The 24219-nt window shown below is 41.0% G+C and overlaps 2 protein-coding genes across 2 annotated transcripts; both read left to right on the plus strand.

The window, feature by feature from the left end:
• The first annotated feature begins 410 nt into the window (after positions 1 to 410).
• Positions 411 to 5024, plus strand: LOC138973700 (uncharacterized). Its single transcript, XM_070346429.1, has 5 exons — positions 411 to 614; positions 1012 to 1359; positions 1932 to 2012; positions 2240 to 2401; positions 3143 to 5024. Exons 1-5 carry the CDS (start codon positions 482 to 484, stop codon positions 3184 to 3186), a joined length of 768 nt encoding a protein of 255 aa, XP_070202530.1. The 5' UTR covers positions 411 to 481; the 3' UTR covers positions 3187 to 5024.
• A 5951-nt stretch (positions 5025 to 10975) lies between these two features.
• LOC138973701 (uncharacterized) lies at positions 10976 to 18879 on the plus strand. Its single transcript, XM_070346430.1, has 5 exons — positions 10976 to 12098; positions 12426 to 12773; positions 13222 to 13257; positions 13767 to 13925; positions 16061 to 18879. Exons 1-5 carry the CDS (start codon positions 11993 to 11995, stop codon positions 16189 to 16191), a joined length of 780 nt encoding a protein of 259 aa, XP_070202531.1. The 5' UTR covers positions 10976 to 11992; the 3' UTR covers positions 16192 to 18879.
• The last annotated feature ends 5340 nt before the right edge of the window (positions 18880 to 24219 follow it).

Raw genomic sequence — 24219 nt, forward strand, 5'->3', positions numbered from 1 at the left:
TTCAATAAAAAAAAAAAGCAAACAGCAATAACTAAATGAATTATACATAGATGAACAAGCAACACATATTAATAATACACCAATAAATACATAAATGAATGATGAAATAAATAAAAATAAGAATAACACAATAGTAAATCAAAACAGGAGGATTAGTGGGTGCACCGGGGAAAACGACGAGGTGTGAAGTTTGTGTGTGTGTGTGTGGGGGGGGGGGGGGGGGGGGGGGGCTGACAATTTAAAAAAGCAATGGCAGTAACAATGGTTTGCTTGATTATGTTAACAGAGGACATAACATTTGAACAATGCCACATCAACAAAGGTGAATGCGATTGTTAGAGAAATCTGACGTGCACCCACTCGGAAGTTTTGTATGAGTTGTATAATTATGTGATGTTTCGAAAATTATCACTTTCTTCCTCATAATTATCTGAACATCAACAATTTGAGAACTTTGGACTTTTGCTCAACTGTTACCTCCATGTCAAACAGACTGTTTATACAGAAAATGCTTGAGTTTGTTGGTAGACGAGAAACTGCCTTTCTTTCATCTATTTTGCCTTTGTGCCTTTTCGTTGTCTCTTTGTCAGTGACAGTGTCAACTTCAGAATCGTGTAAGTAAGATTGTTTTGTGATTTACTGATAGAGTTATGGATTGATTGATTAATTGATTGCTTGTGTGCTTGCCTACTTGATCATTTGGTTGATTGGTTGATGGATGTACTACTTGATTGATTGATTGCTTAGTGTATTGATTGCTTGATTGATTGCTTGATTGATTGAGTAATTGATTGATTGAGTAACTAACTGGTTTATTCATTGTTTAACTAATGTGTTGTTTCTTTCATTCGTTTTTCTTCATTTTTAGTATCTTTGTTCATTCATCTTTGTATGTATTCACCCACTGTTCCCTTATTCGATGCATATATTTATTATCTAGTTTATTAATTACCTTATTTGCTCGTCCATCCTTTGCGTACACATATAACACAAGTCATGAATTGTTTTCAGGTGCAACAATCAAAATGTCAAACATGACTTTGAAAAAGCTATCCGTCATCGGGGAAGAGCACTCTTTGGTCACCTTACCGTTCAGACTTGACACAAGCCATTGTCCTAGGCGCCAGAGCCAAAATGTTCATGTCTATGTAACAAGACCTTCTACCGGTGAAGATCTGTGTGTAATTGGTATGACTCGTGAACGCTGCACATCCACTAACGAAGATCTGTGTCGTTGTGTGGTGGGGGAGGGATATATGGGAGCGGTTTTCACGAAGACACTCGCCATGGAAGACCGCGGGACTTGGTTGTGGCGAACTGGAGGCGGAGAGAGAAAGGAGGTTGAGTTCATAATACAACGTGAGTTTTTAAACACGGATTCGCACAATTGCAGGCAAGCATAGATATATGCCACTCACATGGTAGATGACAGATGTAGACAGACATATAGACAGACGGACAGTCAGCCAGACAGACAGACAACCCGACAGGCAGAGAGACAAACAGACATACAGACAGACACGCACTCGTACAAACACAATAACAGACATACACGCAGACAGACAGACGAACAGACAGACAGACGAACAGACAGACAGACAGACACACACACACACACACACACACACACACACACACACACACACACACACACACACAGTGAATCACCTTCACAAATCCACTGGTATTGACAATCTAAAAGTAGAACACACACACACACACACACACACACAAACACACACACACACACACACACACACACACACACACACACACACACACACACACACACTCGAGCACGTATGCACAAGAGTATCTGTGATGTGTGCCCATTGTGTTCATTCAGACGAACCGTACATTTGAAAATGGCAAAATATAACACACTAGAAGCTTGAACAATGACAGGTTAAACACAGGTTTTACTTGTGCAGCTTCATCCAAACCCAGGATATTCAATGTCTCTGTGTTGCCAGTGAAGACGGAAAACGCTACAGTACAGACTACCATTCCAGGTATTTGTTGCTTAGAGATGAGTGGATGAATTAACCTTTTTTTTTTCTTCTCGTATCATGCCTATGAAACATAATAAAGAGAAAGAGAACAAGCAATGAAACAAATATTAGACAATATTCATTAGCTTCATGCATTCATCCATGCACAAACTCAAGGGTTATGTTGTTTATTACTTAACATGATGTTTCGCATGATGATTTGTGCCTACCCGTACTCCAATTTACAGATGGTGAAAGAACGGTAGCATCGTCGACTGAAGAGCTATCCGAAGGGACGATGGATGAAGATAATTCCTTATTGGCCCTTGTCTTCAGTTGTGTGTCCGTGGTGATCATCATTTGCATTGTGGTGGTAGTTGTTTGCGTAGTCAGGAGGAGAAAACTGCAAGGTTAGTGTGTTGAACATAATACTATGTTTACTTAATACTTGAACATAATACTATGTTTACTTAATACGTTGAGGTTCTAGCGTTGCAGTAGGGAACTGGACAAGAAATAATGACGCACACGTTCTTTGCTGTCGATGCAATTCAGAAATTCACTGTTATATGCGTGTTAGTTTTTGATTCCGTCTGTTTGTGTGCTTTTCTGTGCTTGTCTATCGGTTCGTTTATAATGTGTTGATAATACCTCATGAGTTTGCTGTCACTTCTTAGAATCTCATGGTTTAATATTTAAATGAAACTGATAGAAAGCAGATTACTCTACAAGCAGATTCAGTGACAAAAGCATTAACCGATGTTTCGCTATGTAAATAAGCTTGGCTAACATTTCGAGATTTTGTATAGTCTGTTGTAATGTTCGTAGAAAGCTATCTGGCAGTGATACCTATATTGTGTGTCCCAGGGAAGTACGTATTAACCAACCAAGTATTTCAACATCCACAGAGCCAGATAACAATGCCAGTCTAGCAGAAAACCAAAGATATATTCGACTTGCTTGTTTAATATATCTTATCGAAAGACATGCTATCTTTTTTCATTTCTATAAATTTCATGTTCTGTTTTTGTTTTAATAACACGCACATTCATTCATGTTGTTATTCCACCTTCTTACAATCCCTAAAATTGGTGTCAACACGTGTTGTTGCATCAGTATTTAGTGTTATTGTGTTTGTTGTCTCATAACAGCAAAACGCCCACAAGCCGACTACGGACCAGACCTTGCCTGGTGACTGTTACGATCAAAACGCTATGATACAGATGGACGGTCACGTCTACAATAATACATAAAGCAAAGCGTGGTTGAATCTCGAGTATGCGAAGATAGAGTGGTGTTTCCCGCTGTGGTCGAGTTGGCTACGTCGTCGTCTCTTCGGACAAAACTGCATTAAATTTTGCTCTCTGCATGCCAACATCTACAAGACATATATTCCTCTCGTGGAATATTAAGGATACCAATTCTGGAGAACAACATACTGGCTGTAACATTTTTGGATAACTTGAAGCCAATGTATTGTGCTGGCTGCACTGCAGTTAGGATGCATACCGTTGCTTCGATGACACTAGGGAGATTTAAAAGACAGCACGTTTCGTTTTGCAGCTCGTTTCGTTTGGTGAATGAGTCACCCCGCGAAAGGGAACGTGAAACGAGACGGCATAGGCCGCAGACAAGATTTAGATGTATTCACGTTTCGTTTCGGAATGAAGGAAGGGCGATACATCTTCAAGTGAAATTATCTTTCCTTGCTTGGAACTCTTTCCCGAAGAAGAACAAATTGTCCTTCTGTTCGGGAATCTAAACGCGGGTAAGTCATCGTTCTTTCTGTCGTCTCTTTTAATCTTCTGTAAAAACCCCTAGGAGGTGGTCCAGAATCGGGCATACTTTGATTATTTTCAGTCCAAATAAATCACACAGACTTTGTTTATACAAAATCACATACGAAGCCAGAATAAAAAGTCGATGCGATGACCTACTTCTGCTTCGCCATTTGCTTTCTCACCATGAAGTTGGATAAATGTACCAGGATCAGCACCCTTCAAAATATTTCAGTTCACAACAGTTGTCTACCTCCAATGAACACATTCTCAGCGCTGAAAGACTGTGAAAGGGTTGATGAATCTAGCAATGCATAAAATGGCCAACAAATAAAACTGTTAGTGTGCAAAAATACTCACAAAAGTTGACGAAATATTGTTCGTTTTTTGGGGGTGGAAAACGTGACTGCGTTTTGACGTTCCACGTTCCGTTTCAGTTGACCTTCACCTTTCCAGCGAGAGACCCCCGAAATGATGACGTTTACCACAACTTCAAAACGAAACGTCCCGACGTTTCGTTTTTTAAATCTCCCTAGTGTTGATGAATAGTTGTTGTTGCTACCTGAGCTTATTTACAGCACTATTGTTCTAGTGTTACACCAATTAAACATGTTTTAGAACAGGTGTACGACAGTTCTAGTGTTAAATATTTTTTTTTCTTTGAATATTTATGAATTTGATTACGCGGACGTTATTTGGGATAACTGTACACCGTGTTTGGCAGACAAGTTGGAGACATTGCATCTCGATGCAATCCGAATCATTGTAGGTGCAGTTCGTGGTACAAGCCACCAAAAACTGTATAATGAATCGGGTTTTGTGCCCCTGAAAGAAAGGCGACGTCGTCATAAACTTTTGCTGTATTATAAAATTGTAAATCGTTTAGCCCCAGAATATTTATATTCCAAACTGCTGGTCCTGGTTTCCGATGTAAATCCTTACCACAGACGACGCCCTCTTGAACGTAAGGTTCCATTGTGCAGAAGTGAGTTATATAAATCTTCATTTTTTCCTTCAACGACAGCTTTGTGGAATAATCTTCCAGAAAATATTCAACAAACGCAGTCAGTTGGTGAATTTAAAAGGTATTTGACCGATGGAGATGTTGTTGTTCCACAGTATTATTATTTAGGCAACCGCCAGGCACAGGTATTTCACAGCAGGTTGAGATTAAACATGAGCGATTTGCAACAAGACTTAGTTAACCGACACCTCTCTGATAATTTACAATGTACGTGTGGAGCATGCCCGGAAGATTCTGAACATTTCTTGTTACACTGTCCAAAATTTAAAGAACATAGAACCATTTTATTCAATAGTCTGCCAACACACGTTCTAGACTGCAAAACACTCTTGTTTGGAAATACTGATTTAACTGTATCTTTGAACACGAAAATATTCTCTGTTGTACAAGACTATGTTATGTTAACTAATCGCTTCGGCTGATATTATATTAATGCAGCCAGGCATTCTGTCTCTCTCCCTCTCTCTCTCTCTGTGTCTCTCTCTTCATCTTATTTGTATAAAATATAATGAAAGAGTATCAAGATAAGTGTTGAACTCCATTGTTGAACTGAACAATCGCTGAACTTGCTTGCTGGCCGCTGCGCTGCTACTAATGACTTCGGTCCTCGCTCTCTCTCTCTGACTCCCTTATCTGTTACCATTGTTTCATTCCAGATGCTGTCCTTCACTCATCACCTCCCCCCTGCCCTCCAACCCTCTTCCATTCCCCGCATTCGTTCCCACGTGACTCTGCTATCACTTCCTCCTGCATTACCTCAACACCTCCTTCCCCCCCCCCCTTTTTGCTGCATATCTGTCTCGTTTAAATAGAGTTTATGGTCGCTGACTGCTCCCTCTAAACTCACACTTAAACTACTCACTAATGCTTCCCCCCCCCCCCACCCCAGCTGCAATTGTAGAACACTAGGCAACTGTCACTGGTTAATACACACACACATACAGACACCGTCACACGCGCGCGCGCAGACACACACACATACACGCACGCACACACGCACGCACACACACACACACACACACGTGACACACACACACACTCTCACGCTTCCGTACCAACATACGTAGCCAAGAGGTTTATTTGATTTGGGCCAAGTAACGAGGGCAGTTTACTTCAGAGAAAAATACCATCTGACAATGACCATGAAAGATAACATTGTACAGAGATAAATCCCAAATAGGAAGTAACACTCGTTATTCCGCCCAATTCAAGAAGTGGTATTATTTAGTTAGGATTGTTATATTGTGATAGTTGAAGGTGTTTTGCGGACTATATGCAATCTATACGAGTCAATCACCTTGGGCGCTAAGTAACCTAAGTAAGCAGTGCTTTTTCAGTCCCCCATCACCTTGACGATTTCACCCAGCACGCCACAACTCAACGCCCACGCGGCGCCGCCCCGCCGGAAACTGTGACTAGAGAAATCCCCTCCAGCAACAGCAGCAGTTACACGCAGTTTCTTATTGAAATCAGATCCGTTGATCGGAAAAAACCTGTGCCTTGGGGCCCATCGGTCCCAAAACATGAAACATATCAGTCACTGCGGACACTGGGCATAACGGATGTGAAGGCATTGCAGGAAGCTTTATTTCCACGGAGCGTTCTTTACGCTGAATTGTCTTACTCCATTGAAAAGTTATTGACACACTGTCCGTCTCCAAAATCACCACGCGATCTCGTGTAAGCTGCTTATCGGGATCAAAATTCCCGTTGTCCTGGAACAAGTTCGATTTTCGGAGAAACTCCACAAAGAAAAACACCAAACACGCCGCCCAAAAACACAATGTCTTGTTTACAATGTTTACATAAATATTATTCGCATCCTTCATCTGGAAAGAAGGAACACAAGGGCTTGGTCAGACATATGATCACACATGTTCACGTTGGGGGGTCTCCCCCGGTGCCAGAAAGACAACAGCCGCACTAACTCTTCGCGCCGCCTAGGCTCGTGAAGACGTGAAATAGTGTCAGCCATAATGTTTACACAACCGGCCACATGCACCGCCGCAATGCTACAGTTTACTTTAGCACATTCCCATGCCATTTTCCGAAGTAAGCTGTCGACATACTTATTAGTAGATCTGCCCTTATTGATAATTGATTTTGTCACAGTACTATCAGTATGCACAATCACTTCTTGTCCGCACCACATCGGTGCCCATCGTGTCACAGCTTGTAACACAGCACATACTTCTTTAAAGTTTATGTGTAAATTGTTCGCTGCCGGCATGTCTTTTTTAAAATAGGTGTACTGCCAGTCGCCCTGCCAAAAGGCACCTGCTGCAATATTACATGCGTCCACATGGACATGCTGTTTTGCATTGTGGAAATAATACACTGTTCCATTAAATACATGCATAAAAGAAAGCCACCATTGCACATCTTTCTGGAATTCGCTAGAAAGCTTTGCTTTGTGCCGCTGCTGCTGAAGGGGTTTTATTGTGTCCAGTATCCGCCGCAGAAAGAATTTTCCTCCTCTGACAGCTTGACAGGCCCAATTAAGAGAACCCGCGATGCTTTGAAGCTGAGTTTTTGTCGCGCGCTTCTTTCCTCGAAATTGCAGTAGTCGCCGCCGCAGTTGCTGCAGTTTGTCACTTCCAAGTGACAGAGTGTTGTTCCGCGTGTCGATGTCGACTCCAAGAAATGTGATACGTTGGGTGGGCCCCACCACCTTCTTCCAGCAAATGTTGAAGCCTAGTTCCCTCAATAATCTAATCAAAGAAAATAACATGTCGTTGCACTCCTCTTTTGTTGCTGCTACTAAAAGAAAATCATCTATGTATGCTAACACACCAGGCATGCCTCTCCTGGCCTTGCACCTGCGAATTGACTGTGAAAGTCTATGGAAATGTGACGGTCCTACATTGCTACCAAATGGAAGCCGACTGTCAAACAAATAAGTCGGTATCTTTTCACCTTTGAAATGCCACTTGAGTCCCGTTACACAATAATCATCCGGACTGATGCACACTGAGCGATATGCAGACTGCAAGTCGACTTTAGCACACCAATACTCTGTCTCGCTGAGGCACACGCATCAGAGACTGTTTGAAACTTCACCGACTCAGGGATGGAGTAATCGTTCATTGCCCTACCTGTTGGTTTGCTGGCATCATGAATTAGCCTAACGCTACCATCTTCTTTGGGGATCGCGGCTAGTGCGCGTACGACCGTTTGCTTCTTACTTGCCACTATATAATTTCCTTTTGCTATTTGATCTAACAGTTCTTGTTCTACCACGTCGCGATGATCGTACGCTGATTTATGATTGCTTTGTTCTGCTGCTAACACACATGTTTTATGTTTTTCTGTTACCCGAAAACCGTGCTGTATACCGTCTAACAAAAAATCTCTGTCACAATCGCCCTCTAGCACTGAGTGCCACCTTTGAGATTTTGCACTAATAGATGCATGATTTCCTAAAAACTCACAGTCATGAGGATCTAATTGAGGGAACGGGCTGGAATAGGTGGGGCCTACCGTTGTGTTGTCAGTTCGCTGCGCTGTATCCTAGGCACTGGTGTTTGCTGTCGCCTGGTGGTCTTTGCCGGGGTGCTCTTTTCCACACGTGTCACACACGTGTTCGAACCTGCAGCGGGACCCGTAGAGGCATGTGCCTTTGTTTGTGTACTGCAGGCACACCTCCTTCCCACTGGGTCCCACAGGTCGTCGAATACCGCCGCTTCCCATCGTGGCCTTGCCGCTTTTGTTGCCTAGAACTTGTTGGGCACGCTCACGGAGAATCACTGTGGACAGGTGGGGGTTGGGGGTCCCCCAAGCAAACCCGCTGGTTGCCTGGCGCTTCCTGTACTCGTCGTCGTACAGGAGCACCGACTGCCAGGAGAATCTTGCGCCGAGCTCGCCCACCATCTCCGTATAACCGAGGTAGGCTTCGTGGTCGAAGTCCGGTGCATTCATTAGTTTTGCCATTATTCTTGCATTTGCGACGATCCAGTGGCAGGGGGATACTTTGTCCAACTTTGGTTTGTTGGCCAGCTTGAGCGTGACACCTCCCCCGAGTGTCACCTCTTCCTCCACCGCCATAGAAGCCGGTACGAAGTCAACAATTCTTAAAAATGTCTCACCTAGTGAAGCGGTAGACTGTGTGGCCATGTTGCCAAGAAGGCCCTGGAGCGGTGCCACTTGGTCGGCAGCACGCAACGGCCCTCCCCCGTACTTCTTTTGCAGGTCTGCCACTGCCGCTTTTAATTCCACTATGTGGCCTCTTTTTAACTTGAGGCTTTCCAGGTCCTTTTCTCCTGCATATTTTAAAGCACTGAGGGTTGTGAACTCCTCTTTTTCCAGAACCTCAACCACAGGTTGGGGCAGATTGTTTGCCCATGAAGTAAAATTGAACTCCATTTTTGCAGAACTGAAAAAATCGCTGAACTTGCTTGCTGGCCGCTGCGCTGCTACTAATGACTTCGGTCCTCGCTCTCTCTCTCTCACTCCCTTATCTGTTATCTGTTACCATTGTTTCATTCCAGATGCTGTCCTTCACTCTTCACCTCCCCCCTGCCCTCCAACCCTCTTCCATTCCCCGCATTCGTTCCCACGGGACTCTGCTATCACTTCCTCCTGCATTACCTCTACACCTCCTCTCGCCCCCCTTTTTTTTGCTGCATATATATCTGTCTCGTTTAAATAGAGTTTATGGTCGCTGACCGCTCCCTCTAAACTCACACCTCTCTCTGTGTCTCTCTCTTCATCTTATTTGTATAAAATATAATGAAAGAGTATCAAGATAAGTGTTGAAGCTATCACTTGTTCGCCATGTTTTGATATCGGAATGTGTATTGATTATCATTTCAAGAACGTGTCCATAAGCAATCTGCTTGTTAACGTTCTTAATGCTGTTATTGTTTGAAACGTGTGTATGGTAAATTGAATAAAACACGCTTAAACCAATATTTATGAATTAATTTGATTTATCCGGACATACCGACCCCCCTTCCCCCTGTTACTTCCATGTGTTCCTTTAGTCAGCATATTCACATACAATGTCTTCAATAAGGACAAGGAAGGGCAGCACGGTTTTGCTTCAAAAGTACTTGTTTATGGCAGAAACCTAGCTGTTATTGACCACTTTGTGCTTGAGAAGAGCTTTCTTTACAGCCTTATATGGAAAGGCGGGAGTTAACTTTACTAACTCGGTACCCACACAATATTTGATTATGCTAAACATTGGCATTATACATAACAACATGAAAAGCAATTTTGAAAGCCTAAACTGGCTTTTTCTCCTGAATTTGCAATGTATTCTAAAGAGTAAAAGCATGAACTTATATGGTTTATTCCATGAATTCCCTCAGTCTGTTGTGTAGTCCATTACTGTTTAGGCGTTTCTAAACTCAAAATAGTATATGTGCAGTCGCTTGTGTGTGTTAACATGCAACTTTTACCCGTTAAACTGTTAACTGTTACCCTTGACATTGTTTATGTCGGAGCCCATGGGATTGACGACCTTTTATTTTTAACACTGTTTGACAATATTGTTGAGTTGGACAATGAGTTTGTTGTGATTGGTTATGATTGGGATATTTCCTTGAACCCCCAAATAGATAGCATCATCCTGTTAGGGCCTGTAAAGTACAAAGAGCATACACGTAGTGTAGTTGTTGTGGATCAGTATAACATCAAAGCTTTTCTCGAGCGACGTCTACACGCTGACTTACAAAAAGTACCCAGAGACAGTTTACTAGTGATGTCACAAGTACAAATAAATATATTATAGCGCATATCATGTAATATTGCTATTTCATATGTTACGTGGATTTCCATTGGTCAATTGGGCAAAACTTAGCTCAGTGCAAAAGTGATATCGACGACATTTTCCTCGATATCAGTTTTGATATCGACGACCTCTTTATTGCTTCCCCACTTCAAAAACAAAAACACCTCAATTTAAAAACAAACAAATATATATGAAAATGTAATGATCCCAGAAATTAGTTGAGCTAGTGACTGAAGACTTGTTGAAAGAAAAGACATTTTGAAATACTGAAAAGTACAAGAAAAGAGTGAACAAAAAGAAATAATAATCAGAGGGAGGAATATGGAACAGCCAAAACTGAAACAAATACTTTTGTAATTTCTTTACAATAAATACAAAATGTCCACAGAATTAGCAATATATCTAACTAACTGACTGTGTGATGATATCTTCTGCTATTGGTCTGTTTCGACAGTTATATCAAAATCTCGACCTCCGGTCTCGATTTTGAAATCACTGTCTCAACAGACCATAGCAGAAGATATCATCACACAGTCCGTCAATATTGGGTAGTGTTGGAAATCAAAATCGATACTGTGCAAACCAACATAAATAAATCAATACCTATTACGACACAAAACTAACAGAGAGAACGACTCAGAAAACAACAAACGATTCATCAAAGAAACTAAAAAAGAAACAAGCCCACTATACTGACGACCTGACTGTCAGACAGACAAAGAAACAAGCCCACTAAACTGACGACCTGACTGTCAGACAGACAAAGAAACAAGCCCACTATACTGACGACCTGACTGTCAGACAGACAAAGAAACAAGCCCACTATACTGACGACCTGACTGTCAGACAGACAAAGAAACAAGCCCACTAAACTGACGACCTGACTGTCAGACAGACAAAGAAACAAGCCCACTAAACTGACGACCTGACTGTCAGACAGACAAAGAAACAAGCCCACTATACTGACGACCTGACTGTCAGACAGACAAAGAAACAAGCCCACTAAACTGACGACCTGACTGTCAGACAGACAAAGAAAAATACACCAACCAGAGACACACAATCTATTCTTCCATTGAATTTTTGTTTCGTGTGGTCATGGTACAATTAACAATTGAGACAAGACGGATATTGTGGCGAAGGCAAGGGGGGGTTGATGCAGGGCAGCGGATTCAAGTCAAGGACGATAATGTGAAAAGCAAATAGTAACTGTTGACTATTTTGATAACACACGCTACCAGGACACAACTGTACGAACTGTACCAACAAATGTGATCGCGATTGTTGGTGAGCTCAAGCATGATATCAACAACAACAAAAAGTTTTAGGTGAATCTTGTTTGAAGGAGTGTTTGAATGGCTGATTATCTTCCTTATCTCTGAACACATATTGTTAGCAGAATTCTATCAATGTGCATTTATTGAACTATATCATCGGAATTGCGTCTGTACCTCTTACTGTGAAAATGTTGAGGTTCGTTAGTAAACAACACACTGCTTTTCTCGCAGCCACGTTGGTTATGTTTATCGTCTTCGTGTGTTTGGTGACTGGAGGGAAAACTTCAGAATCGTGTGAGTAAACATTCTGTTCCATTTTGTTTTATCTATTGACTTTTGGTCGGTAAGCCTTAGAATAAAACAGGATCGCAATTCAATGAGCAAGCACGTGTAATTAAATGAGGAAGATGTGTGCATACTAATTGTTTGGTTGTTTCATTGATTGGTTGATCGACCACATTATTTGATTCGCTGATTCATATATTCGTTGCTTCCATTTATTCTACCATGCATTAATTAATATAACTGATCATCAATTCTTTCATTTACCCATAAGTTTATTTTTCCTTAATCGCGAACTGCTGCCTGGTTTTATCATTCCTGTCTTATTTATTGTTTCAGGTGCTCACATCAGACTGTCAAACATGTCCAAAAAAAAGCAATTCGTTTCAGCAGAAGAGCACTCTTCCTTCTCCCTAACTTTCAGGCTCGACACAAGCAATTGTCCCAACAAGAACGACCAACTTTTTCACATCTATGTTGCCAGACCTGCTTCAGGTGAAGATATTTGTGTAGTTGGTGTAACACGGGAAGGCTGTACATCCACTAACAAAGACGTGTGTCATTGTATGGAGGAGGGTGGATACAGAGGAGCGGTTTTCACGAAGATCCTTACAATGGAAGATAGTGGGACGTGGGTCTGGCGAACTGGAGGCGGGGAAAGAAAGGAGGTTGACTTCATTATACGACGTGAGTTGTCGAAATCGGATTATAATTACACGCTCCATGTTGTAACTAATCACAGATAGATAAACACAACAGATGAAGACCTCTCGGGCGGAGAGTTGCAAACTCACACACACACACACACACACACACATACACACACATACACATACACACACACACGCTCACACACACACACACACACACACATATATATATAAGCATACATACACACAGGCACACACTGGCGCACACACACACACACACACACACACACACATACGTGTATTCACACACTCAAACACCCATGGTCACAAATTGACAGAGTTAGACACAATCTCACGCAGACAAAAACACATTCATTCACAGACGCACGCACACAAACAAAAAACGAAAGCAAACAGAAGTCCGTTACGACTAACATAATTATATACAAACACAGTTATCTTTTACATTTCTTATATGTTCGCAGGCTCATCCAAACCTCACAGCGTCACCGTCGTTCCAGGTAAGATTAAACAAGTCACATGTCACAGTTCCCCTCAACATTTCAGACAGATGCCAGGGCAAATTGTGTCGATTATTTTTCCCTCATTAAATGAATAGTAGCTATGGAATCGAAGGCAATTGACTGCTTGTTGCTTGAACCTACCTTATGATCTACAATGCTTCTACATAATGCGCTTCGTGTACATAAACTTATATGTTCTACCATTAATGTTTTTATGTAACTTTTCATAGTTATAGTAAAATAGTTTAGTCCCTCTTTAGGGCGAGGGCCAGATGCAAAAAAGCATATCTATGCTTATTCTTGTCACCCTCGAAAAATAAAGATTTGTCATTGTCATTGTAAAAAAAACCACCTAATAAGAGACAACAAAGAAACGAGCAATCATAATATTGCATTTAACGCAATGATCAATGTATTTGTGCTTTCATCCATAATTATTAATTGTTTTAGTCCTTTGAACAACATGTCACCGACATTTTGTTGTTCAAAATGATTTTGTTTTACAGATGATGAAAGAACAAACATATCCTCGTACGACGAGCACTCCGACGCGAAGGAGGACGATGGTAATACTATTGTCCTGGTCTCAAGTTGCCTAGGTGGTGTGGCCATCGTGTCCATTGCAGTGGTTATCTTTGTGGTAATAAGGAAAAGGACACTGCGAGGTTAGTTTTCACTATTCATGTTCATACACGAACTATGTTTTAGCTCTGTTGGGCGAATTCTACTACGCGAAGTATTCTTCGTAAAGCTTGCTGTACGTAGTGGAAGCGCTTAATTCGGGACTGGGTGGCCGAGTGGTAACGCACTTGCGCTCGGAAGCGAGAGGTTGCGAGTTCAACCCTGGGTCAGGGCGTTAGCAAATTTTCTTCCCCCTTTCCTAACCTAGGTGGTGGGTTCAAGTGCTAGTCTTTCGGATGATACGAAAAACCGAGGTCCCGTCGTGTACACTACATTGGGGTGTGTGCACGTTAAAGATCCCACGATTAACAAAAGGGTCTTTCCTGGCAAAATTGTATAGCCATAGATAAAAACGTCCACCAAAATACCCGTGTGACTTGGAATAATAGGCCGTGAAAAGTAGGATATGCGCCGAAATGGCTGCGATCTGCTGGCCGATGTGAATGCGTGATGTATTGTGTAAGAAAAATAATTCCATCTCACACGGCATAAATAAATCCCTGCGCCTTGAATATGTGCGCGATATAAATTGCATAAAAAAAATTAGAAAAATTAAAAAAATCAAAAAAAATCCCTGCGCTTAGAACTGTACCCACGGAATACGCGCGATATAAGCCTCATATTGATTGATTGATTGTCGGTAAAAAAAAGACTTCGCGCAGTCTTTGCAAAATTTTTGCAAAGTCGACTACGGGTTCAATTAAGGATATATTTAAGGAGATTTAGCTTTGCGGTGGGGAGACTATTTGTTCTATTTTTGTTGTAAATGACTAATAATGCTGTAAATGTTTGAATGATTGTGAATGCATCTGTCTATTAATGTGTCTGCCATCTGCGTTTCATGTTGATTAAATGAACGTAGTTATCAAAGGGCAGAAGTGTTTTCACAATATTGTGTTTGTCTGTCAGTCTGTGTGTTTTTTTTGTTTTTTTTGGTTTTGTTTCCGTGTTCGTGTGTGTGTTGATACTATATATTGTGCTATCGTTGCTTTTTATTAAGAACAAACACCTATATCTTATAGAAAGCAGCACATGCTCAAGCGGAATAAATGATCAAAAGATGAGACGGTTTCCACCACATGTATTATATAATAATAATAATAATAATAAATAACTTTTCTATAGCGCGAGTCCCATCAATTGGCTCCAGGCGCTTTACAAATTCATTATAGAATAAACTAGCACAAATCAACAAGCATACAAAGCATACATTTAACTGAGACATAACACCAAGAACCCAAGCACTAAGCAAAACTTAGCGTACAATGTTAAAAGTACACACACACACACACACACACACACACACACACACACACACACACACACACACACACACACACACACACACACGCACGCACGCGCACACACAAAGATACCATTGACAAAGAGACCATAAAGCACATACAGGGTAGAGAGTTCCAAAACAGAATAGAGTTGTGGAGAGTCTATTATAAACTAGACGGGCATTTCATGTTTCTGTCTCCTCCCTTTCTACTTGTTTTTAGAATGATAACTGGTAGCTGGTACTGCTGTGCTAGATCAGAGAAGCATTTGCTATGTATGTCAAACCTAGAGTGTCAAACGTACAAGGACATTAGTTGTACTTTTTTGATGCAGTTTAGCTAATTCAGTACCAGGAAGTATTATAAGCGTGTTTGCGAGAACACCTTCATCCTCCATAATATTACTGAAATAATGAATCATGTTGTATCAATTAATCCGTATCTGCATTTGTATCTGTACAAACGATTGTTCTCGTTTTTTACATAACGTTTAACGCGAAAAAAATGTGCCCACGTGGTATTTTTAACAAACATGTTCAGCCTTTCTTCCTGCACAAATATTAAACCATGCCACATTATCATTGTTTTGTTTCTAATCTGATTTTCTGTTATTCTTCAATCACTAATCTGATTTTCTGTTATTCTTCAATCACTAATCTGATTTTCTGTTATTCTTCAATCACTAATCTGAGTTTCTGTTATTCTTCAATTACTAATCTGATTTTCTGTTATTCTTCAATAACTAAACATGATCAAGCTGATCTTTGTATCTAACATTCTTATACCCTTACGTTTAAAAAAAAAAAAGTATTACATTGTGTCTTTGCCAAACACAGCAACACGACGACAATCCAGCCCTGTGGCCAATGAAGAAGACAGGCACCCCCTGCCTGGAGATTGTCACGCATATAATAAAACCAGACGTGTGAGCAGTCACTTCTACGACGAAGTAGAATACGAGACGTGAGCATGTGAAGGTAGAAGAATGTTTCCCCTATGTTATTCGGATGGCTACCTCGTTATTTTGTCAAACTGCGTCTGCATTCTGGGCAACATTTAAACCAGGTAGCCAGTTAGAATTCCAAAGAAAATTGAAAAACAAAAACAAAATGTGACCCTCCACCACGGAATGAGTCGCATGTCACCTTTGCATGATTTTCATATTTTTACATTTTCCTAACGAGTTGTTAATGCTCTATCTAGTGGAGAAAACCGTTTTAGAAAAGAGCAAAAAACAGTTATAAGCCTGTGACTAAGGTTACCCTCACACTGTTACCAGACACTCTCCGGACTTATATCAATGCTAGCGCAGAACTGCGCGAGGTGACATGCGACTCATTTCGTGGTGGAGGGTCACATTAATAGGCATTGGAACTCATTACTAATGTTTGTGTTGTTAGTTTCCTGAATTTAAAGGACACTAGACTGACATACCAGTAAATATGTGTTTAATGTATGTATTATATGTTCCAACAACTAAGATTTCATTGTGTATGGTATTGTTTTATGGAAAAGTACAGTAGCACGTCACATGCTGGACTTGAGTGATAACGGATAACCATTTTTTTAGCAAAAGAAGATACTGGTGGTGATCTTTGTGTTAGCATATTGAATAATGCATGCCTTTATTTAGGTACACATGTGTTTCTTTATATTGTTAAATGTATTTTTCTTTGTGTAATGGAAGTAAATATTTGTTGTCACATTGTATTTCTGTATTATTTTAAAATCATTCATGCAATTTTTGTTCTTTTACATTGTTTTTGTATGTGTGTATATAGTTCTCAATACATGTATCTATGTTTATATTGTTTTCAAATGATGTTGTGCGTTTTACTTGAAATATAAATTCATTCATTAATTTATACATTCATTTTTGATTCAATGATTTAATAGTATTTGCATTTCTAGTGACAAGGGTAGGAATGTATTTGTCAATCAGGTGTCGTTATTATTTTGTTTGTTGTTACGGCCACCACCGTGTATCCAAACCGGCACGGTTGGCCTAGTGGTAAGGCGTCCGCCCCGTGATCGGGAGGTCGTGGGTTCGAACCCCGGCCGGGTCATACCTAAGACTTTAAAATTGGCAATCTAGTGGCTGCTCCGCCTGGCGTCTGGCATTATGGGGTTAGTGCTAGGACTGGTTGGTCCGGTGTCAGAATAATGTGACCGGGTGAGACATGAAGCCTGTGCTGCGACTTCTGTCTTGTGTGTGGCGCACGTTATAAGTCAAAGCAGCACCGCCCTGATATGGCCCTTCGTGGTCGGCTGGGCGTTAAGCAAACAAACAAACAAACAAACAAACAAACAAACCGTGTATCCAGAAAAATACAATATGATCTTGCCATTCAAGGAGGACAATTACATGCTGGTATGAAGAGCCCAGAGTAAATTGTCTCCCATGGTCTGTTACCTGATTGTCAGTCCATGAATCGTCAAAAATGTTGTGGGGTACACGTTTTGTTACAAATGTTGTTCTAGCATCCCTTTCTTAGTAAGAAATGTCGTTTTGTTTTCCTGTCGGATTAAATGTAAGAAACACGTATTCAATCTAACTAATTCGCAATGAACTGTTCACCATAATGATCATAACTGTTACTCTGAGACAAACGAAAGAGTATAAACACGTATTCACGGAGGACAATTACATGATGGTAAGAAGAGCTCTGGGTAAATTGTCTCCCTTGGGCTATCGGGTCCGTGCGTCTCAATCAAGTGTTGTAAGATAGCGTTGTCCTTAAAATCTACTAATACTGTTGCTAGTTATTTTCTTGCTGCTTGTGTGTGTGTATGTGTGTGTGTGTGTGTGTGTGTGTGTGTGTGTGTGTGTGTGTGTTTGTGTGTGTGTGTGTGTGTGTTTGTGTGTGCATCACTGAGTGCTATAAAGACAGTGTTACATTGATATGTGCAACATGGCTGCTGCATAAATGCTGCCTTGTGTTTTTTACACGAAGTTATTGTCAAATCAATGCATGTAATCAGAAACTGAAAAATACATTACGATCCTGTAAAGGACACACCAATGGTCGTTCTAGTCATATTTCCGTGAGACTCAATGCTCTTCTTCTAAATGTGATCTTGCCAACAAATGAATCATTCCAAACACCCAAAAAAGACACACACACACACACACACACACACACACACACACACACACACACACACACACACACACACACACACACTGTACAACCATTTACGCACAGGCACAGCATGATTCATGCAGAAACTCCTTTTCCAAATACGCCGCTGGAGGTAAATCAAATTGAGAGTGTGGTTTTGTGTGAAGCAGTCTTGTTATTGCACCAAACAACTTTGTATAAGCCCACTAATTTCTATTTACTGAACTTGCACCGCACTCTCTGCGGTATGCCACTATAGTGAGCTGTAAGTAGACATTTCATCCGGAAAAGCCTGCGCCTTTTTGTGCAATGCTTCCTTGTGACTCATAAGTTTCGAATACAGTGTGTGTGTTTTTTTCTTCAAAAATCAAAAAGGTAACGCACATACGTTGCTGGTCGTACTGTCAAGAGACTATTTAAATTACAAGTGTAGCCTTTTGCTGATCATTCTTTTTGTTTAAGTGCCGTCTACCTCAATGATGTTTATGCACACAATAATAACAGAAAACAACTACAACATTAATAATTAAACACAGACACAGACACAGACACAGACACACACACCCACACCCTGACACACACAGTACACACACACATACATACACACACGCACACATACACACACACACACATACACACGCACACACATCCAGACACATACAGAGCACTATCTGCGGTATGACACTAGCGAGCTTTCAATAGGCACTCCACGAGAAGCCTTTTTTTCGCAATATTTCCTTGTGACTCATAATTTTCGAAGACCGTGTAGAACTTTGGCGTTGTGATGTGGTCTAGCGGCTCTGGTGTGTCGGTATGGGGGCCCGGGTAGCTGAGGTGGAACCAAAATCGGTTCAGCGCTGCGCGCTGAGAGCACGTGTTGAAATATCGACCAGGTTGTGTCCTGTCCCGGGTGTACCTGAATATGCCCACCAAATTTGAAGCAGATCCATCGAGAACTTTGGCCGTGCATCGCGCGCACACACACACACACACACACACACACACACACACACACACACACACACACACAGACAGACAGACACAAGTCGTATATATATATACATATATATAGATATACATTATTTGGTAGTTGTTTTTCCTTCATTCGTATAGTTTTCTTCGCCATGCATGGACACCATTTAGTAGATAGACCTCAATGTATATATCAATTTAATGTGTTTCCTTGATGTATGTTGTGCATGTATTTCTTTGAAATATGAATGCATTTATTTTTGATACATATACTCATTTTATGAATTTATGCAATTACTCCTAACCACACGAGTGTGCATCAATCTACCAAAGTATCTTTGATTTGGTCACTACAGTGCTCCAAGAAGAACATATAATCTAGCTTTCTACCGTTTTTACAAAGGACAATTACATGATGGTATGAAGAGCCCTGGGTACATTATCTCCCCTGGGCTATCAACTGTTTTCACTCCGTGTACGTTACCAGCGTTTTGGTGTAGGATTAATTTGTGTTTATATTTATTTATGTATTTATTAAGGAGATTTCTATACCGCATAACTAAAAGCACTATGCGCTTATATACAATCCACTTCCCTTCTTATACTTTGACAAAGATTTCATGTCACATTAATTGCCAGACCAATTCATATCATAGGGCCACACTGATTGACCCTTTCCCGTGTGTGTGTGTGTGTGTGTGCAGTGTGTGTGTGTGCGTGTGTGTGTGTGTATGTGTGTTTGTGTGTATGTGTGTCTGTGTCTGTGTTTGTCTGTGTATGTGTGTGTCTGTGTCTATGTCTGTGTCTGTCCGTCTGTTTGTCTGGCTGTCTATCTGCTCCTTTGTCCGTATGTGTTCCGACTACATTGGATTGGTACATATATGCATGAGGATTAAGTTGTATTTCGTTTGGCAAACATTCTACTGCTGCACAGAGTCCAATGGGCGCTTTACTCCCGACGTTACTGTAGTCAATGAACAACGCTACCCTATAACTTTTTATCTCCTCAATGAAAGAAGTTCTTGTTGACGGGTTTATTTCAATGACAGCTTTGTTAATGCAAAAGTGTGTCAAAGCAACCTAGACTGCTGGTAATGTCCTTGGGAATACTCTTTACAACACATTGATTCCCTTGGATAGCAGTGGGCTAAATATAAAATCCGTTCAAGGGACGAGGCAACTATCGTTCTTGTCATACTTCCTTGTGAATCGGTGATCTGGTTTCGAATGTATTATTCCCGAGAAATAGCGATATAACTGAGTTTAACAGACACGTAAACACAGACACGAATACACAGACAAACACACAAACATAGGGAGTGGCACACAGACACAGCCAGTCGGACAAACGCACGAACACACACACACACACACACTCACTCACACACACGCACACACACACACACACGCGCGCGCGCGCGCACACACTCACTCCCACACACGCATACACACACGTACACACACACGCATGCACGCACGCATGCACACACGCACGCACGTACACAAACAAACAAAGATTGACGACAGGATGCGGTTTGAATCGGTTTATCAAACCTGGTTGTTTATGATCTAGCACCGTCCAGTGCATCGGACACGCATGTGTCACCGCCACACACTAGCCTATGTAAAGACGTCATTCTTCTGAGTACTGTAGAATGTTTTACTTTACGAGGGTAATAGAATAAGTAGAGGTTACATGCCGAGTCTCAGTGATTATCAAAAATAATGGTCGAAGTTAGCGGATCATGAAAAATGCGAGCTTTAGCGAGCTTTTTCATGACCGCGAACTGAGACCATTATTTTTGATAATCACTGAGACGAGGTGTGTAACCTCTTTATTCCTCCTTTCTTCAGTTATTCAAAGAAAAGAGGAGGTTTTTTGCGAAAGTTTGATCGAATCCTATTCACTCAACCAGTCAACCTGCGCAGGCGATCGATTAATGCGCGGTTGTATAGTTCCGTGCAAATCATTCCATTCTGTTAACACTTCTTGTCAGTTTTCCTATTTTGGACTAAAATCAAGTACACAGATAATTATGCTGTTATTCTGCTGTGGCGGCAGAGGCAGATATTGTGTGTTCTGTATATGTTTTGGTATCGCTTAGGATAATGACTGTTCTTTCGTCAAATGGGACTAGCAGACGAACTTTTGCACCCGTGTTCCAACGTTAAAAACTGTATGAAGTTCAGTTTTCTGGGGAAAATAGTGTATGAAACCGCTTTATGTTGTTTAAATTGATGAGATGTGTGCATTTGGTTGCGTGTGATCTGTTTATTAAATGAAATATTGTTGAAAACTGACCGTCGGATTGCAGTCTGTTGTCGAAGAAACTGAGTGAAAAGAAGGGGAACTACTCTTGTCGCTAGACAAAGTATGAGCCTTGCGGGAAATTGCTTGTGATGAACGTTTGAGCACGGCAAATCTAGATTCAGAAAACAACCGAACTCATGGATTTTATATGAAGATTCATGTGTTCAGGCCTGTAGTTGTTAATTTAAATGCGGTATGTTTGTATTGTTTGCTCCAGAGATGTATACTTCGTACGTTAGAGCGTTCGGAACTTTTCAGTCGCAAAAAGTAGTACCGAAACAGAACAATTTTCAACCCATTGCACTATCGAGGATTCAGGCTGTTGCTGGGTCGTTATTTGTTTGGTTGCTGGGTCATTATCGAAAAATAACTACCCCTACAAGTTTACAGAGGTAAAGAAGCAGAGGGGGGAATAAGCAGTTTTCACATACATCTGGCCCTTGCCCTCTAGAGGGTGGTGGATGGTGTCTGTTAACGTGTTTTGAAATACAATAATGTAATATCCTTCTTTAGTGTGTGATGTAGTATGTCGATTTCAACCATTTTATTGTAATGCTGTCTAGTATGTTTTTTTGCGAAATTGGAGTTCCTGAACACACCAACTGTAAATTAAGCGATGGGATGGGGTCTATTTTTTGAAGATGGAATAACTGTCGAATCCTTCTTTTGTTTGTGAAATGATCCTTTTATAAGAGAGAGAGAGAGAGAGAGAGAGAGAGAGAGAGAGAGAGAGAGAGAGAGAAATAGAGAGGGAGAGAAAGAGAGAGAGAGAGAGAGCGAGAGAGAGAGAGAGAGAGAGAGAGAGAGAGAGAGAGAGAGAACAAGAACAAGAACACTATTTTATTCCTTTAAGGCCTTAGCCCCTTTCGGAAGGGGGCTGGTTACACAAAAGTAGAGCGTGTGTGCAGCAGCAATCCACACACGCGTCGTTTCAAGTGAACAGAAGAAAAGACAATGTATAATCATAAAATACTAATGCTTAAACAGCGTTTTCTAAACATTTAAATGAAAAATACAAGAACTTAGCTACATTGCAAAGTATAGTTTCATTTTTCACAGACAACAACAGTGCAAGTTTGAAGTTCGAAGGACATCTACAACATTTTGCTGGAATAAATTGACGTCTTAGATTTTCCAGTGCAGGGCAGCATAAAACAAAATGCAATTCATCTTCAGTACTAGATTGACACAAACGACAGACCAAATTATTTTCACTTACAGCTTTATACCTTTCTGTATGTAAAGCAAGTCTGGAAATACCCAATCTGAATTTAACCAAGACATTTAAAATGTGTCTGTTTACTGGAATTGACAAGTATGTTTCTACAAGATTTGTTGTCTTAAAGGTACGGTACAATGCAAACCGGTCGCTAGTCTGAATATGATTATCCATAAAGGCTGCACAATTTAACAATGGAATCAAACAAATCATAGGAAGCAAGGAAGTAGTCATTCACACTGTTTCCAAATTCAGAGATGAATGTGTAACAACCCTGAAGGTCGCCATTACATACACCATTCATAATGCATAATCCAAGTGAACTGCACATGTTCAAAAGACACTTCCCATATTGATTCATAACTCCATCTTGCGAATTTCTTACAAATGATCCAACACCAGATTTCATAGAACAATCAAAAATCACATCTTCATCAAAACAGTCCGGGAACACTTTTGCTGTTCTACCATTTAAGTCACCGCATAGAAGAACAGGTAACTCACCAACTTTACACAAACAGTCAACCAGGTAATCTTCTAGTAAGTTTATGCCATTATCAATACCAAACACAGAGTAGAACCGAGAATTTTCAGGTGGAACATAAGCACAAACAAACAAAACATCAGTTGAAAAACCGAAAAAGTGTTTATCAAGAACGAATGACAAAAAATTCCCTCCACCACTATCATCCTCCTCCACTGCACGCACATACTGCAAGAGGGTCGAGCGAATCAAACAAATAACACCGCCAGATTCTCTCCCTTGTCTGCCCAAATCCGAGGACGGTTTGACAAAAGCAGTATGAGAAGAAAACAAAGAAGAGTTGAATTGTTTTACAAATGTTTCAACTAAACAAATTATATCAAAAGAAGAAACGTACTGTACAAAATTGAAATCTTTTAATTTTGGCAACAAACCGCCAACATTCCAATGAAGAAAAGTAAGGTTATTTTCTTTTTTATTTACATCAGAAACAAGACAATCAGAAGAATCGTCACTCTCATCAAGTGTGTCTTTTCTGTACACATCGGACGCACCCAAATCACTAGGGGAGGGGGGAGGGGAGGAGGGAGAATGCTGTGTGCTGTCTGCTACGTCACCAAGTGCACTACATGACCCCACACTGCGCACTGTCTCTGAACGATCACAGTTCACGCCACGGTTACAGGTAGGCATAGGCCTATTATCGTCACACTGGGATGCGGCACGTGCCGAAATCACTTCGCCCGTGTCACTACACGCTTCGTCGTAAACAATGTCCACAGTCCCACCCGGTGTACGTTTACATTTTGCCCCCCTAGTCAAAATACTGTCCGATGTAAACAGGGGCCGGCCACATCTCTATCTTTTAATAGCATGCGCGTTGGCCA

The sequence above is a fragment of the Littorina saxatilis genome, linkage group LG8 (genome assembly GCF_037325665.1).
Source record: "Littorina saxatilis isolate snail1 linkage group LG8, US_GU_Lsax_2.0, whole genome shotgun sequence".
NCBI lineage: Eukaryota > Metazoa > Mollusca > Gastropoda > Littorinimorpha > Littorinidae > Littorina > Littorina saxatilis.